The sequence below is a fragment of the Piliocolobus tephrosceles genome, chromosome 16 (genome assembly GCF_002776525.5).
Source record: "Piliocolobus tephrosceles isolate RC106 chromosome 16, ASM277652v3, whole genome shotgun sequence".
In the NCBI taxonomy this organism is placed as follows: Eukaryota; Metazoa; Chordata; class Mammalia; order Primates; family Cercopithecidae; genus Piliocolobus; species Piliocolobus tephrosceles.
In genome coordinates, this window is record NC_045449.1 from 24,760,712 (window position 1) to 24,780,197 (window position 19,486).

General features: G+C 36.2%; 1 protein-coding gene across 3 annotated transcripts in view; it reads left to right on the forward strand.

Annotated features, from left to right (window-relative positions):
* The window catches only part of NSRP1 (nuclear speckle splicing regulatory protein 1), a 63,053-nt gene that overhangs the window by 37,119 nt on the left and 6,448 nt on the right, over positions 1-19,486 (forward strand). For all 3 annotated transcript variants that reach the window (XM_023183939.2, XM_023183941.2, XM_023183940.2), the window contains 3 exons: positions 12,086-12,142; positions 17,585-17,713; positions 18,601-18,808. In XM_023183939.2, coding sequence (XP_023039707.2) covers positions 12,086-12,142; positions 17,585-17,713; positions 18,601-18,808 — 394 coding nt within the window. The remainder of the gene's footprint in view (positions 1-12,085; positions 12,143-17,584; positions 17,714-18,600; positions 18,809-19,486) is intronic.

Here is a 19,486-nt window from a genome sequence, read left to right on the forward strand (position 1 = left end):
CTGAATTTGCTCATTAGTTTTAAGAGGTTTTTTTTTTTTTTTTTTTTAGTGGAGTCATTTGGTTTTTCTAAATATAAGATCATGTCATCTACAGAGAGGGACAATTTGACTTCCTCTTTTCCAGTGTGAATGCCTTTAATTTCCTTCTCTTACCTGATTGCTTTGGCTAGGACTTCCAGTATAGTATTGAATAAGAGTGGTGAAAGTGGGCATCCTTGTCTAGTTCCGGTTCTTACAGGAAAAGCTTTCAGCTTTTCTCTGTTCAGTATAATGTTAGCTATGGATTTGTCATATATGGCCTTTATTATGTTGAGGTATGTTCTTTCTTTTTATTTATTTATTTATTTATTTATTTTTGAGATGGAGTCTCGCTCTGTTGCCCAGGCTGGAATGCAGTGGCATGACCTCAACTCACTGCAGCCTCTGCTTCCTGGGTTCAAGTGACTCTCCTGCCTCAGCCTCCCAAGTAGCTGGGACTACAGGCATGTGCCACCATGTCCGGCTAATTTTTTTTTGTATTTTTAGTAGAGATGGGATTTCACCATGTTGGCCAGGCTGGTCTCAGACTGCTGACATCAAGTGATCTGCCTGCCTTGGCCTCCCAAAGTGCTGGGATTGTATATGTGAGCCATTGTGCCAGGCCGAGGTATGTTTTTTCTGTGCCTAGTTTGTTGAGCATTTTTATCATGAGGGGATGTTGAGTTTTATTGAATACTTTTTCTGCCCCTATTGAGATGATCATATGGTTTTTGTCTTTCATTATGTTGATGTGATATATCGTGTTTATTGATTTGCATATGGTAAATTATTTTTACGACTCAGGGATAAATCCCACTTGATTGTGGTATATTGTCCTTTTGATGTACTGTTGGATTTGGTTTGATAGTATTTTGTTGAAGATTTTGCATCTGTGTTCAACTATGGCCTGTAATTTTTTTGTTTTGTTTTGTTTTGCTTTTTAATGTTGTGCCCTTGTCTGGTTTTAGTTTCAGGGCTTCACAGAAAGAGTTAGGAAGAATTCCCTCCTCTTTTATTTTTTGGAATAGTTTGAGGAGAATTGGTATTCTTTGTAAGTTTAGTAGACTTTGGCAGTGAAGCCATCAGATCCTGGGCTTTTCTTTTTTAGGTTTGTTATTACTGATTCAATCTCATTACTCGTTATTTGTTCAGGTTTTCTATTTCTTCCTGATTCAATCTTGATAGGTTGTATGTGTCCAAGAATTTGTCCGTTTCCTTTAGGTTTTCCAGTTTGTTGGTGTGCAGTTGTTCATAGTAGTCTCTGATGATCTTTTGTATTTCTGTAGTATCAGTTGTAATGTCTCCTTTTCCATTTCTGATTTTGTTTGAGTTCTTGGTTGGTCTAGAAACATAATTTTGTAAAATTGTTTTCTTGTTAAACACTTGAACCATCATTCTTGATCATCTGATGTGTAGAAGACACTGTACTAGATACTACTGGTAGTAAGTAGAAGGCTGAATAAGACAAATCTCTGCTCTCAAGGATATTTATTATACATTATGAAAATGAATTTATAGATAATTCAAGTTAAAACTAAAATATCTTCACTTCTGAGAGAAGCTAAAATTTCAGAAGCTAGTAAGGGACTTTGTTAGGATTAGGGCCTTTTCTCATGCGTAACCAGGAATGAAAGACAGCCTTACTTTGAGAAGACCATTAACAGGTGAATGGATAAACAATTTGTGCCATGTTTATACAATGGAAACACTACTTGGCAAGAAAGAACAGACTTGATACATGATGTGAATTAATCGCAAACTATGCTGAAAGAAGTAGATAACCACCCCATACAAAGTATATATGTTTCTGGGTTTTGGCTATTACAAGTAAACTGGCTATAAACATTTGTATACAGTTCTTTATGTGTACATAGGCTTTCATTTCTCTTAGGTAAATATCTATGCATGGAATGGCTGGGTTGCTTAAGGTGTCTGTTTAAATAGTCATTTTTCTAATTATTAGAAATGTCACTTCTTTCTTATACTAGTTTTCTGTATATGCTTGTTTTCATTTTTGTCTCTTGTCTGTGGATCTGCTTTGTACTGTATTAGCACTATTATATATACTGTTTCAATTTCTGTGGCTTTATAATATATCTAATGCATATTTGGGGAAAATTTTTACCCTGTTGCTTTCCTATGGAATTGTTTCAAACAGATACATTTTTAGTTTACTTGCGTATTCTTCAAAACCTAAATGTTTGAATATTAAAGAAAAATGTGGAAAACAAAGTTTTCCTTTTATGATGAGGTACAGTATTGTAAGACAGTTAGATTATGAGAATCTTGTCCTGTGTATGGGATTTGAGTCATCAGTGGTGAACTGTTGAAGTATGACTTGTCAAAGATGATACATTCAGATCCTTTTGGATAGGAAGTGTAATTTTTCTTTTGTTCATATTTAGAATCATTCTAAAAACACAGCTCTGGATGAAATGATCTCTCTGTAACATTTTCTCTGTCACATTTTTATGTTGTAAGAGTATGTCTTTGCTTGCCAGTATACCTTGCCAGGGTTGAGTAATATCATTTTTAAAATCTTTACCAACATGATAGGTGATAAAAGTTAATATTTTTATTTTCACCTCTGTAGTTATTGCTAAGATTGAATATTTTTAATATAGCTAAGAGTCATGTATATTTTCTCTAAATTTTCTCTTCATAGCCTTGTCTTTTTTTTTTTTTTTTTTTTTTTTGAGACGGAGTCTTACTTTGTCACCCAGGCTGGAGTGCAGTGGTGCGATCTCAGCTCACTGCAACCTCTGTCTCCCAGGTTCAGGCAGTTCTCCTGCCTCAGCCTCCCGAGTAGCTGGGACTACAGGCATGTACCACCATGCCTGGCTAATTTTTTTTTTTTTTATTTTTAGTAAAGATGGGGTTTCACCCTGTTAGCCAGGATGGTCTTGATCTCCCTACCTCGTGATCCGCCCACCTCAGCCTCCCAAAGTGCTGGGATTACAGGCCTGAGCCACTGCAGCTGGCCAGCTGTGTCTGTTTTTTTCTGTTGTAGTGTTTGTCTTAGGTCTGAGCTTATGTAATGAAAATGTTAGGTACTCATCACAGCTCTTAAACTGTGTACTTACAAGAGTTGTGTGAATATGGACAAATAAGGCCCCTAGTAGAGATTGCTGAGTTATAAGACTTTTAATAAATGATCTGTTGCTAAGTTTAAAAAAGAACAAAAGAACAGGAAGTTCTCAGAGCACAACAGAAAATTTTAGCCGTGAGCCATTTGAAAGAAAGATTGGTTCTTGAACTGTTTTTGTTTAGCTAAGAGCCATTTTGGATAATTGGGTAGGTACAATTTTGTTTAAGAAAGAAGCTCATATGTCCCATTGTGCTTTATTAGTTATGGAATAATTATTTCTGCAAAAAGAAAAAATTCAGAACCCATTACTAAATTTTTGTGTTAAAATAAATTTATGATTGAAGGTAATTTAATAATATAAATAATGGTCTAGTATCTATAATTTTTTCAGTGTCATTAGACTATATTTTGTTTCCTGGTGAAGGAGTACCAATAATACGGACCTAATTCCTTTTTTTTTTTTTTTTTTTTTTGAGACCGAGTCTCACTCTGTCATCCAGACTAGAGTGCAGTGGCATGATCTCAGCTCACTGCAACCTCTGCTTCCCGGGTTCAAGCGATTCTCCTGCCTCAGCCTCCTGAGTAGCTGGGATTACAAGCACATGCCACCATGCCTGGCTAATTTTTTATTTTTTATATTTAGTGGAAACAGGACTTCACCATGTTGGCCAGGCTGGTCTCGAACTCCTGAGCTCAAGTGATCTGCCTACCTCGGCCTCCCAAAGTGCTGGGATTACAGGCATGTGCCACCACACCTAGCTAATTTTTTTTTTTTTTGTATTTTTAGTAGAGACGGGGTTTCACAGCCAGCCTGGTCTCGAACTCCTGAGCTTAAGCAGTCCACCCTCCTCGGCCTCTCAGAGTGCTGGGATTACAGGCGTGAGCCACTGTGCCCGGCCCTAATTCTTTTCTGATGGTTACTACCGCCCAGGAGGTAATAGATTTAAAATTGTATAGTGACACAACAAAGGTCCATAGTCTTGTATTTTCTCTTCGATTTATCTGAGCTAACTGTAAAGGTTTTTTTATTTTTTTGTAAGTCTCCCTTTTAGGTCATATCTGACTGCTATTCAAAATGAAGCAAGTATTAGATTGATTAAATAATTTTTATTCTCTACAGAGAACAATGGAGGGAGAAGAAAACTAAGAAATCTAGTTGCAATGTTTTTCTTAATTCTGCAGTTTATGGTGCCTATACTGTGACCACTTTTTGTTTTTTTTTGTTTTGTTTGGTTTGGTTTGGTTTTTGAGATAGAGTCTCCCTCTGTCACTCAGGCTAGAGTGCAGTGGCACGATCTCCGCTCACTGCAACCTCCACCTGCTGGGTTCAAGCAATTCTGCCTCAGCCTCCCCGAGTAGCTGGGACTACAGGCGCGTGTCACCATTCCCAACTAATTTTTTTTGTATTTTTAGTAGAGACGAGGTTTCACCATGTTGGCAAGGCTGGTGTTGAACTCTTGACCTCAGGTGATCTGTCTGCCTCCACCTCCCAAAGTGCTGGGATTACGGGCATGAACCACTGCACCCGGCCAGTGACCACATTTTTAACCCTTATAATGTGTATGTGTGTGTGCGTGCGTGTGTGTGTGTATGCGAAGTATTGTTTATGTTAATTTTGTTTGTAAAATAGACCAGCCACTTTCTTCCCTTTTTTTGTGGGTTCCTTTCTTATTTGGAATTAAAGCTAACTGGAACCTACTAACTCTTAGACATAAATTTAAATGTTGACCAAATATGGCTCCTTTCCCACTAGATTGTAATCTTTTTGTAGCACCTAGTCTAAGTGCTGTCCATATGTTAGGCTCTCAGCATGTGTACTGAATTAAGTTTAAACATTTGGAAGAAGCTGCTACTTCAGGTTTTTGGAAAGGTATTTTCCTGAGATTTTGATGAAGAACCTATCTTGAAATATTAGTGTGTTTTTTGTACTTTTACAAAAGTTCTAATGTTTGTATTTGAACCTCTTTGTTTATAAGTTGATTTTTTTTTCCTTTGAGATAATGTCCCTTATAGGAAGTAAATTTTGTCTCCCTAAATTTAAAACTAATGATTTTATTAGAAGGCATCATTGGCTGAGCATGGTGGCTTATGCCTGTAATCCCAGCACTTTAGGAGGCAAAGGCGGGAGGATTACTTGAGCCCAGGGGTTTGAGACCAGCCTGGGCAACAAAGTAAGACCCTGTCTCTACAAAAAAATTTAAAAATTAGCTGGATGTGGTGACATACATCTGTAGTCCCAGCTACTCCAGAAGCTGAGGCAGGAAAATTGCTTGAGCCCGGGAAGTTGAGGCTGTAGTGAGCTGTGATCATGCCACTGCACTCCAGCCTGGACAACAGAGCAGGACCCTGTCTCAAAAAAAAGAAAAAAGAAGCCACTTTTAATGAATATTCTCCTGTGTTACACTGCAAACTGGTCCTCAGGCATAGAATTAGAATAATTGTCTACCTACTAATTCTGAAATGAGTCAATTAATGACTGTGTTGTGTGGTTTGGTCACATTCAGCCTTAATCTTTTTTTAAACAGCTGTTTTTCCCTAGATAACTTGTAAGCTAAGATATTTTGTGGCAAGAACGAAATGTTTTTGCAATGTTTATACTAAGCAAAATACAAAATATCCTTGAAAATAACGCTGATAGAAAAGATCCAATCTCAAAAGGATATACTGCATAATTCAATTTATTTAACATTCATCAAACACAGAGATAATGGTTGCCAGGGATTAGAGACGGAGGAGGAAGGATGAGTATGGCTTATAAAGGAGTAGTGCAAAGGAGTATTGTGGTGACTGGTACAACTAAGTGTCTTGATTGTGGTGGTAGTTACATGAAATTATGTGTTATAAAATGGCATGGGATTACACACATACACGCACAGATGTGTATGTATAAAAATGGTGAAATCTGAATAAGCAGTGTGTGTGTACCAGTGTCAGTTCCCTGGTGTTGATATTGTACTCTATGCAACTTACTAACAATGGGAGAGGTTAGGTAAAGGGTACGCAGTACTTAACCGTACATTTCTTTGAAGTTTAAAACTATGCTTTTTAAAACAAGTACTTCCCCTTCTCACCCCAAACCAGGGCAATTATTAAAAACAAATGTCTGTTCATTTGGCGTGTCCTTGGTATCTTGCCATTTGATTATAGCAGCACAGCAGAGGATACCCTCAAAGGAGAATACTCTCTAATCTACTCATGTTTGGGGGCAGTGTATTTTTGTTTATGAAGAATTCCTAGTAAAGCCACTGTCAGTTCTAGAAAACCCATTTCTAGTTATGCTACAGCTCCCATGGTTAATTAAGTATTCAAATATGTGCATCCTACATTTTCCTGTTTATGGACATACTGAATATAAAACCTTAAAGAATCTTAACACAAAAGAAAACATATACAGCCTTTTAAATATTCAGCAGAATAGATTTTTCTAATTCAGTGGATGGAAATATAATTATATTAATGTCACTTCAAATAAATACCAATCTTACATTTTATTAAGCACACTGATAAATACACTGTAAAGAGGAATATTGTTTGCATGCTTTTCTGGTGAATAATTTTAACTATAATACTCCAAGAAAAAAAAAGTATAGCTACTGTGTTCTCATAACTTAATTTTGATTTGTTTAAATATAAGCATTTCTTCAGCCATATATTTTTAAACAGGAACATAATAATAACAAAAATGGTAGCTAACCTTTGTGAGGTAGGTACTAATATATAGATGAGGAAACTGAAACAGGAAGAAATTAGCATACCTAGAATAACAAGCTAGCAAGGGAGAGAACAGTTGTAGACTGTTTCTGAGCCTACACTTGTGAATGTTATTCTACACGTCCTCCTTATGCTATACAGTATAGGAACTCTGAAGTTAGAGATTAATAATCTTTGCAGTTATATTTAAATTTTGTTTTATTCATAGGACACACGTGAAATCTATTTCTTCTCTTGCTGAGTTCAGTAAGCTCAACCCTTCCCTGATTTAAAAGTTCTCTTAAAATTTGTGTTAGTATTTTTGAAAATTGTATACAAGTTTATGGGGTACCTGTGAGATTTTGTTACATGTATATAATGTTTAGGGATCAAGTCCGCCATTAGTGTTTGTTACCCAAGTACAATACGTTTCTGTTAAGTATAGTCACCCTGGCTGGGCGCAGTGGCTCATGCCGGTAATCCCAACACTTTGGGAGGCCGAGGTAGGCAGATCACTTGAGGCCAGGAGTTTGAGACCAGCCTAGCCATCATGGTGGAACCCCATCTCTACTAAAAATACAAAAAAATTAGCCAGGCGTGGTGGTGCACACTTGTAATCCCAGCTACTCGGGAGGCTGAGGCAAGAGAATTGCTTGAACCTGGGAGGCAGAGGTTTCAGTGAGCTGAAATCACACCACTGCACTCCAGCCTGGGCAGCAGAGCAAGACTCCATCTCAAACAAACAAACAAAAAGGATAGTCACCTTACTCTTCTGTCAAACACTGAATATATTCCTTCTGTCTTACTGTATGTTTGTACCCTTTAACCAGCTTGCCTTCATCCTCCCCACTTCCCTCACTTACCCTTCTCAGTCTCTGTTATCTACCTTTTCACCCTACCTCCATGTGATCAAATTTATTTTAGCTCCCACATGCAATTGAGAACATACGATGTTTATCTTTTTGTGTGTGGCCTATTTTACTTGAGATAATGACCTCAAGTTCCTTCCATGTTGCTGTAAATGCCATTGTTTCATTCTTTTTATGGCCAAATACTATTCTGTTGTGTATGTATACTGTATTAGTATTTTAAGGATACCTCTAAAAATGTTAAAAGACTTGACCTTTAAAAACATAAGATCTGGCCAGGCACGGTGGCTCACACCTGTAATCCCAGCACTTTGGGAGGCCAAGGCCGGCGGATCATGAGGTCAGGAGTTTGAGATCACCCTGACCAGTATGGTGAAACCTGTCTCTACTAAAAATACAAAAATTAGCCGGGCATGGTGGTGCGTGCCTGTAATCCCAGCTACTCAGGAGGCTGAAGCAGGAAAATCACTTGAATCCTGGAGGCAGAGGTTGCAGTGAGCCAAGATTGCGCCACTGAACTCCAGCCTGGGCCACAGAGTGAGACTCCATCTCAAAAAAAAAAAAAAATCTTACTGATTTTTGCCTTTAATTGTACTAGTTATTTTTCTGTCTGATCTGAATCTAGATGAGTTTTTTATGTTATATAGAAAATCATTTTATGTATTTTTATGTAGGGTTACTATTATAGAAAAAAATAAGAGTTTTACTGCTGCTCTTTTAAGTTTTTTGTATTTGTTTAAACAGGTTTTTGACGTTTTAATCATCATCCTTAGTAGTCATTGTTAAAGTACCTTTATTTAGAAAATTGAGAATCAAATGACCTTCAGAAGAAGATTGTCAATCTTTCCTGACTTTTTCAGGTTAGGTTTAGAGTTATCCACTGAGGCTGTTGAATTCTAGGGATATAAGTTTGTGAATAGAATATGTAAAACTATTGCACTCCTTCCATTATGTTACCTTCCTGTGTAAGTAGTAACAGCTTGTTTTTTCAACAGTCGTATTTCATTCTTCTAGACAGCTGTAAACATAGAAACAAAATCTTTTGAGATGTCTCAAAATAGATATAGATTACATTGGAAAGGCCCTTCCCAGTCTGCTTATTCTATACTTTATAAAAATCTGAAAAGGTATAGCCTTGTGTTTTTCTTTCCCAAGTTTTCTTTTTGAAAGTTAATTTATTTCTCTGAGTATCCTCCATAATAACCAAGTTATATAGTTTAGACTGAAGCATCCAGTTTGAAAGGCAGCAGGTAAACTCTGACAGATTAAAGGTGACAGACTGAAGGAGGAGATAGGAAAAACTAATAAAAGCAAGTAAAAGAGGAAAACATCCAGCATTTGGAGATGTATTCTCAGTCAGTCCTGAAGACATCAACTCAGTGATCAAGAAAAATATTTTTCATTCATACTAATTAGAAATACAGACATGAAAATACATTGGAAATATTTACTGTTGCTTTCAGTTTTGGTATTTAAAATTGATATTCTAATGAATGAAAGTGTCATATTACATGTAACAAATTTGCATTAAATGAGTAATACATGTAATACACAGCTAGTGTACTTAGCATAGCACCTAGCTCAATAAATGTTAGTAGCTGTTACTGCTTTTGTTATCAACATCTTTCCCCCAATTAGTCAGTTTACCATCACCTCAAATGTCTTCAGTTCTTTGCATACTTATTTAATTTATTAAATATGTACTATATTGTATGACCTTTGTGTATTAAATTTATTTGTTTGTGGTCATAGAGAACTATTTTGTTCTGGTTATTACCATGAAAAAAAAGAGCACCAATTGCTGATACAATACAACTGAAGATAGCAAGTGTTAATAAGCTAGACTACTATAATTCTAGAGCTGAGGATTATATTTAAACATATATATGTTAATATGTTTAAACGTATGTATGTTTAATATATATATTACTTACACATGTTTTTATCTATATTTAAGACTTCATTTTTTTTTAAACAGCAGTTTTAGACAGCAAAATTGAGACGGACAGGGGTAACCCATGTGGCCCTAGCCATAAAAAGATGTAATTCACATAGCATAAAATTCACCCTTTATACAGTTCAGTGTCAGTATATTTGCAAATCCTGATACTTTAAAAAAAATTTTATTGTGCATATTTAAGGTATATAACAATGTTATGGGATATAGATGGTAAAAAGGTTACTACAGTAAAGCAAATTAGCATATCCATTATCTTACATACTTTTTTTTATTTCTGTGGCAAAAGCAGCTATAATTTACTCATTTAGCATGAATACCATATATAGTACAATTTTATTACGTATTGTCCTCATGTGGTACATTAGATCTGTATACTTGTTCAATCCTTGCCTCTCCCCATTTCCTCCCACCCCACCCCTAATAACCATTGTTTTTAAGTTCTTTATCTCTGTGAGAGATTCCACTTACAAGTGATGTCAGGTACTATTTTTCTTTTTGTGTTTGGCTTACCATGTAGCATAATGTCCTCTAGGTTCATTCATGTTGTGGCAAGTGGCAGGATCTCCTTTTTAAAGGCTGAATAATACTCCATCATACATATGTACCATAGTTTCTTTATCCATTCATTTGTCAGTGAACACTTAGGTTGTTTCCATACCTGGCTATTGCAAATAATGCTGCAGTGAACATGGGAGTGAACATGATACCTTTACCAGGTGGTGACTTCATTTCCTTTGACTGTATGCCAAGAGGGATTGCTAGGCTGTATGGCAGTTCTATTTTTAATTTGTTTATAAACCTCCATACTGTTTTCCATATTGACTGTACCAGCCTACATCTGCACCAGCAGTATACAAGAATTCCCTTTTCTGACACCATGCTAACCTTTGTTATTTTCTGACTTTTTTATAATAGCCATTCTAACAGGTCTGAGGTGTTATCTCATAGTGGTTCTGGTTTACATTTCCCTGATGATTAAAGCCTGATACTTTTAAGGAAACATATTTTTCTTAAGTATTTTTTTTTTCTTAGCTGTATGTAATCTTTACTTTTGCCCGTGTCATGACTACTTCCTGTCTTCCTCTTGCATTCTTTTACATTTTTATTCTCTTTGATTCTCATCTAATGTCATATCTCTTTTGGAAAGGGACTCTTGATTCTTCATATGCATCTAGTTGCCTTCTCTGCCCTGGGCTTCCCAGCCCTTTGTTTATTCCTTTATTATATTGCTTATCACATTTATATTGTAATTGCCTTTTATTTTTTTTTAGATGGAGCCTGGTTCTGTTGCCCAGGCTGGAGTGCAGTGGCACAATCTCGGCTCACTGCAACGTCTGCCTCCCAGGTTCAAGTGATTCTCATGTCTCAACCTTCCTGGTAGCTGGGATTACAAGTGTGCTCCAACACTCCCGGCTCATTTTTGTATTTTTAGTAGAGATAGGGTTTCAACATGTTGGCCAGACTGGTCTCAAACTCCTGGCCTTAAGTGATCCGCCCGCCTCAGCCTCCCAAAGTGCTGGGATTACAGGCATGAGCCACTGTGCCTGTCCATATATTATAATTATCTCTTTAATTGTCTTCCCTTTCAGCCCATTTATCTGAAGCAAGATCTTATTTCAGTCTCTGGCCTTAAGACAGAGACTGTTCTTGCTTTTTCACTATCCTCAGGACCTAAATATGCCTGGTATGGAAGGCTTTTCAGTACATAGTTTTTGAATGATTATAGCCACAAATAGTTACTGCTGTCCCTAAGCCTTAAGCATAAACTGAGAGCTTGATACACTATATTGAGTGGTGAATATTAAAATAATTTGCTTTTTGTAAGCTGGGAATCATACCATTTTAGTGTTGGAAGGTACCTGAAATACTATCTAGTCCAGTCTTTCCCCATTTCACACACTCAAACACACACACACACTCTCTCTCTCTCTGTCTCTCATGTTCACATGAAGCAAATTGAAATCCATAAAGGTTGAATGACAGTAGTGAAGTTAGGATTAAAAATTCATGTTTCCTTATTTTTTCCTGTACCATTCTATTTTTTCTGACACCTTATAATCTATTCTAGGATTTACAGTGCAAATTCATTTATTTCCTGAAGTTTAGGGGAGAAAGCCTGAAAATGTTAGTTTAATTTGTATTATATCTTTTTACTTTTAGCTATAAGTAAGGCACCATTGCCAACCAGAAAACAGGTTGAGCATCCCAAATATGAAAATCGAAAATCCTAAATGTTCTAAAATCTAAAACTTTTTTGAGCACTAATGTGAAGCTCAGAGGAAATGCTCATTGGAGCATCAGATATCAGATTTTCAGATTTGGGATGCTGAACCACTAAGTATTTTAAAAATCTGAAATACGAAACATTTCCGGTCCCACGTATTTTAGATAGGGGACACTCGTACTGGAAAAGAAATTTTAAATTTTTTTAAAAAGTGACAATATATTTCTGTTTGATAGACCTCCGTGAGTGAAAGCCTTCAGAGGGAAGCTGCTAAGAAGCAGGCCATGAAACAGGTAAGGTAGAAGACTGGGATAAGTGCATTCAGTGAAGCATTTTGGTTCATTATTAAGCATCAGTTTTAGTATCTAGGTGCTGAGACTAAAACAGAGTAGATTTAAGGAAAAACACAATGAAGAATTAGCTCCTTATTGCTATGCTATAGATTAAACCAGTTCTACTTGTAGATGACTCATTAGTCTAATAATGGATTGTTTGGCCTGTTGTTATTTATCATTGAATTCTTGCTAGTGAGCTTACTTGGGGAAAAAAACAAACCTTTTCACAATCAAAATGGTTTCACAAACATAATTATTTGAAACTCATCTGCCAAGAAAGAAGAATATCAGAGATAGATAAAAATATATAGACATAGAGATTTATTTATTTGTTTATTTTTGAGATGGAGTCTTGCTGTGTTGCCCAGGCTGGAGTGCCGTGGTACACTCTCGGCTCACTGCAGTCTCCGTCTCCTGGGTTCAAGCAATTCTCCTGTCTCAGCCTCCCAAGTAGCTGGGACTAAAGGCGCATACCACCATGCCCAGCTAATTTTTGTGTTTTTAGTAGAGACGGGGTTTCACCATATTGGTCAGGCTGTTCTGAAACCCCTGACCTCAGGTGATCCGCCCACCTCAGCCTCCCAAAGTGCTGGGATTACAGGCGTGAGCCACCGTGTCAGGCCTGATAATTTTAAAAGACTTTCTGGTACCTTGGTGTTTCCAAGTACTTTTTACTTACATTTATCTTTTACAATTCTCACAAACTTGCCCATAGTCCTGATTAAGAAATCTGAAACTCAGAAAGGATAAAGTGCTCCTTAAGATCATACTACTAAATATCAAACGAGGCCTGAAGACTTACTGATTTTTCTACTTCTATACTAGTATATCTTAGATTTTCTGCTATAGAATGTAATGAAATTAAACAATAGCAAGGTGCCTTTCTTTTTCATTTTAAATTATTTATCCTCCACATTAGCTTTATAATTTTTGATACTATTTCCTCTTTGTCTAACTGGAAACCTGCATAAAGGTAAGTTTATTCAGCACTTTGTATGTGCCAGGCATCATGTCAACTATGTTTTAAGAATGATCTTTAATTCTTACAATAATTCTATGAGATAGATGCTTTTATAATCCTTATTTTGTAGTTAAGGAAATGAAAGCAAGAAGAATGTATGTGACTTGCATGAGACCACATAGTTAATAAATGGTAGGGCTGTGTTCAAAACTAGACAGTGAAACTTTAGAACCTAAGCTTTTAACCACTGTGTTTCACACCCTCCTGGAGGAATTGGCACAGAAGGATATATTTCGTCATTTTAAGATAATGTCAGAGTTTCACAGTGAAATATAATGTGTAACTCAGCAGCCTCAGAATGATTTAATATACACATAAAACATAAAAAAAATTATTTAATATAAACACTGTAGTGCTTTGAGTCAGAATTTTGGAGAGACCGTTAAATTCAACTTCCTCACTATATAAATGGGAGACTTAGTTCTGGAGAGTTGGGTAACTTATCCACGATAATACAGGTATCTTGTTTTCCAGGATTATTTTAACATTTTTATGCTGCCTTTTTTTCTTCACTTAAAGCATGAATCCCAAATCTAATTTTATTCTTAACTCTGTCTTGTTCAAGATACTTTATCTGTTTAGTGGGGCTTTTTCATAGTTTGCTTGGAAATTAAGAATGCTGCTACAACTCTTATACCTTTCACCTGCTTTCTGCTGATTTTTTTCTCACACGTATATTACATACTCTTCCATTTGTTCCCCACTTGGTTGATTCAGCTTGTCGAGTGTCTTTATCCATACCAATTGAAACTAGTTTTCATTTTACTGTGAAGAATACTAGCTTGATTGCATTTACTGAATCTTAGAGAAAGTGCTCTTTAAAATGGGGTACTTTAAATGATTTTTTTCTTCTTTTATCAGAACCTCAAGTTTACAGGACTGATGATGGCAACATTATTGTCATATTCCCTATTTCATTGGGAAAACTTTCAGTATGTCATCAGGAAATAAAACATTTGCTGTAGGTCTCTGGTACAAATTTGATGCTAATCTAAGGAAATTGTTTTCTTAGTTTGAGGGTTTTGTTGTTTATTTGTTTAAATGGTGAACTATATACAGAAAGGATACTACTTCATGACCATGTTGGTTTTATACCAATAATGTGAAGTCAACTTAACTTTAGAAAATCAATCGCTGTGACTTCACATAAGTGGCACAAACCTAACATGAGCATAAAATGTTATCCTTTTCTTATATTGTTGCATTTGGCTTACTGAAGTTTTTGAGAGTTTTTAAGTATTGAACATTTTTGCATCATAAGTGAGACTGGGCAAAAAAAAAAAAAAATTGATAATACCAAGGTTTAGCGAGCCTTATACTATGAGCTAATATAATACTGTATACATTTTGTTCGTTTCTACTTCATTTTCTGTCCTGACAGATTAGTGTTTTCTTCATTCTATTTTCTTTGGGTTTATTTTGTTATTTTTTAACTGAGATGGGTACATAGCTCTCTGTTTTCTGTTCTTTCTCTTTTCTGATATATGCATTTAATGCTATATGTTTCCCTCTAAGTACTTCTGTAGCTGCGTCTTACAGATTTTGATAGGCAATATTTTTGTTGTTTCATGCAAAACATTTTCTGATTTGCATTATGATTTCTTGTTTGACCCATGTATTATTAATTTCTGAACATAACGGAAGTTTTTGATTACCTTTTTGTTATTCATTCCTAATGTGATTACTTTGTTTTTTTACTTGTTTGTTTTTGGGGTTTTTTTGTTTTGTTTTGTTTTTGTTTTTGTTTTTGAGATGGAGTCTCGCTCTGTACGTAGGCTGGAGTGCAGTGGCTCACTGCAACCTTTACTTCCTGGATTCAAGTGATTCTTCTGCCTCAGCCTCCTTATAGCTGGGATTACAGGTGTGCACCACCACACCCGGCTAATTTTTATATTTTTAGTAGAGACAGGGTTTCACCATGTTGGCCAGGCTGGTCTCCTGATCTCAGGTGATCCGCCCACCTTGGCCCACCCAAAGTGTTGGGATTACAGGCGTGAGCCACCACACCAAGTCCCTAACATGATTATTTTGGGTTCCAAGACACTGCACTGTATTGTTTCATGCCTTTAAAACAGGTAGAGGTTTACTTTATGGTCCAGTATATAGTCAGTTTTTACAAATATTTTTTCTGTGTTTGAAAATGTTCTGTATTGATATAAAATTTAGCCGGGCCTGGTGGTATACACCTGTAGTCCCAGCTACTCAGGAGGCTGAGGCAGGAGAATCACTTGAACACAGGAGGTGGAGGTTGCAGTGAGCCAAGATGGTGCCACTGCACTCCAGCCTAGGCGACAGAGCAAGATTCCGAACCCCCACAAAAAAAAGAAAAAAGAAAATGTTCTGTGTGTGTCCATTGGGCCAGCTGTGTTAATCCACATATATTCATACTGTGTTTTTGTTGTTTGTTGGTTGGTTGAGTGGTTTTTTGTTTTTTTTTTTTTTGTCCATTCTGTTACTGAGAGGCACATGTTAAAATCTCTTGCTGTGATTGTGGATTTGTCTATTTTTCCTTGGATATCTGTTCAGTTTTTGCTTTATTTATGTTGCAACATAGTTAATAGTAACATATCTACTCAAGTGCTCCCCTACAGCTCTTCTCCCAACATATACAAAGGCATGTCATCAGTTTAAAACAGCCCTGGCCGGGCTCAGTGGCTCACGCATGTAATCTCGGCACTTCAGGAGGCCGAGGTGGGTAGATCATGAGGTCAGGAGTTCGAGAACAGCTTGACCAACATAGTGAAACCCCGTCTCTACTAAAAATACAAAAAATTAGCCAGGTGTGGTGGCAGGTACCTGTAATCCTAGCTACTCTGGAGGCTGAGGCAGGGGAATTGCTTGAACCCGGGAGGCAGAGGTTGCAGCGAGCCAAGATGGCACCACTGCACACCAGCTGGGGCAACAGTGAGAGACTTCGTCTCAAAAAAAAAAAAACAGCCCTCAGTCTCCCTTTTCCCTTACTTTTTGTTATTGTAGTGGTGATTATTTCTTAGATTCCATGTTTCCCTCTTTGTGTTATCCAGGCTGGTTTTGGGGAATGAACAGGAGTGCCATTTCAACATCTAGGCAGGAGAATCTTTCACTTTCTAAAGGTTGAGAAGTGAAAAAAATGAATTTCTTAATATTTTAAACAATATTCTAGAAAAAAGATTTTTCAGTTAGCATGTGCATTATTCAGAGTTTAAATGTTGGTATGTAAAAACCCGAGTCTATCAGATAGATTCTTTTGAATAATTACATCATCCTGTCACTTAAAAAGGATCCCTCTTGGGTTCTACATTAGCCAATCTAGCATTTCAGGAAAAAGTTAAAGTGTATAGACTCTGTACTTGAGGAATTTACAACCGGGGGCAAAAGGCTAAGATTTGTAAAACAGGAAGTAAAAACGCCCATGCCTGGCATGGTGGCTCAGGCGTGTAATCCCGGCACTTTGTAGGGGCGCTGAGGTAGGTGGATCATTTGAGCCCAGGAATTCAAGACCAGCCTGAGCAACATGGTGAAACTCTGTCTCTACAAAACATAAAAATTAGCCAGGCATGGTGGCACACGCCTATAGTCCCAGCTACTTGGGCGGCTGAAGTGGGAGGACCACTTGAAGCCTGGGAGGCAGAGGTTGCAGTGAGCCAAGATTGCACCACTGCACTCTAGCCTGGGCGACAGAGCGAGACCCCGTCTCTTAAAAAAATATATAGTGTATTATTAAGAGCTAATTATTGCAGAATAGAATGTTCCTCAGTGTTTAGAAGAAAGATCACTGGGGGTTAGAGGCCTCAGAAATGGGCTCAAAGAAGAAGTAGGACTGGCCCTTAAACACTGGATAAGATTTTGATAGCTTGAAAGAGGAGGAAAAAACATCATTTAAGATGGAAGGAACATGATAAAGGCAGAGACTTTATGTTTGACAACTCTAAAAATGATAATGAAAGTTTAGTATATAATATAGGCCTGTCAAAACCAAGGTTAGGTGTTTCCGTCGTACCTTTTGACCTTTTGATGTGGATAATTATATACAAATGAATAGATGATAATAATAGTTGATGTTTATTGAATACTTTATTAGGCTCTAAGTGTTTTAAGTTTAGTCATTTAATTATAACAGCTTAGAATGTAAAGATAATCATTATTCTTTCTCTTCTAGATGAGGAAATTAAGGTACCAAAAGATTATAAACAAACTTGCCCAGAGTAATTAGTAAGTGTAGAGCCAGGATTCATACCCAGGCAGCCTGGCTCCAGAATTTATTTGTATTTCATATCTGAAATGTGATTGTAATTTTTATGATATATTTTCAATTTATGAACCATTCTCAAAAAACACAGATTTTGTTGTATCTATTGGCTGGCTCATATTTTTGAAACATGTTTAATTTTTTTTTTAAGACCAAACTGGAAATCCAGAAGGCCCTTGCAGAAGATGCTACTGTGTATGAATATGACAGTATTTATGATGAAATGCAGAAAAAAAAGGAGGAAAATAATCCCAAATTGCTTTTGGGGAAAGACCGAAAGGTTTGTTAGCTGAAATAACACACTTTCTTTGACCTTGACCTACATTTTGTGTTTTAATCTTATTTTAACATGAGAATGATCTGAGAAAAAGCTTTTAGGTATGTGAAGTGTGAAGAGTCCCTAATTCCAGATATTATAGATTTGATCTTAGAACTCAAGAAGTACTACATATATTATCCTAACAGGCCAAGTGAATTATCTAACAATTTTGTTTTTTGCTTTGAAACCTTTGCAAATAGTTTTTTGGAAACTTTTCCTTAGAATTCTAATGTACCAAATTTGTACTGCTCCTGCCCTGTGTATGTTTATTTGTGTTTTATTATCCTCTCATTTTTTAAATTTCTTCCTAGCTGGTAACTGAATCATCTGCCTGCACCTATCTTGATTTTATTTTCACTGAGAAAAAAATGTGGGAAGGGGAAAAACTGAAATAAGTTCAGATTTTCTTTCTATCAACTCTTCTTCTTTCACAAGCACAGGCTGATTTTAAGGGCATTTGCATCTGACAGTTACCTACTAGTAGAGTGATGGTATAAAATTATATTAAAGCAACTATTTTAAATAGTCATATTTCTACTAAATGTGAAAAACTAGCAGGAACTTTTCTGATTTTTTTTTTAATTAAGAGAATACTAGAAAAAAAATTATATTTAGTTTGATTTTTTTTAAAGTTAAATCACATTATAAACAGTTTCTATCTCTGCTACACCTAAATTTTTATTGAAAACAGTTTCAATATTAATCTTGCTAGTAAGTTTATATTGAATGTAGGGAAGACAATCTTATTTGGGCCGATCATTTCTATCTTAATGAATTCATTATAAAAATTGTAATATTAACAATTACTTTTTTTTTACTCTTTTCGTAAATCTTTTTTATTTCCTTAGCCCAAGTATATTCACAACTTGCTAAAAGCTGTTGAGATCAGAAAAAAGGAACAGGAAAAAAGAATGGAAAAGAAAATCCAGAGAGAACGAGAAATGGAAAAGGGAGAGTTTGATGATAAAGAAGCATTTGTGACGTCTGCATATAAGAAAAAACTGCAAGAGAGAGCTGAGGAGGAAGAAAGAGAAAAGAAGGCTGCTGCACTGGAAGGTAACATGAAAGAGCGGGAAAGGCACAAGGAAACAGTAGCAGAATGTCTACCCTGTGGTTAGCTGTTTGCTCTGTCACTGAACTTTTGGGTTATGAATTTGTGATCATAATTTATATTTAGGAATTCAAGACACAAGAAATATGGTATTATATAGTACTATAAAACAGAGAGGAAAGTTTAAAAACACAGTTGAACTCTTCAGTAACTATTATTTCTACTAGACTTAGTTCTCATTTTGTGGGTTTTGCCTTAGAACATGATTTGAAATGTAAAAACATTTATTACAAAGTATAACACCATGGCATTTGTCAGAAACAATATAAATATAATTTTAAACCCTAGTTACATTTTTCTGGAATGAGAAAATAATAGAGTAACACCACTCAAGGAGCATCAATGAGGCAATTAGAAAAGGAATAACATTAATTGAAGAAAGAATACAAATTGGATGAATTAAGATTATCTTAATGCTTTAGTGCTTTCTGCTCATGATTATGTCTCAAGATCTAAGTAGAGTATATATTTATAAAATACTTTTTTTTTTTGAGACTGGGTTTCTGTCACCCAGGCTGGAGTGCAGTGGCTCAGCCATGGCTCACTGCGGCCCTGACCTCCCAGGCTCCAGTGATCCTCCCACTTCAGCCTCTTGAGTAGCTGGGACTATAGGAACATACCAC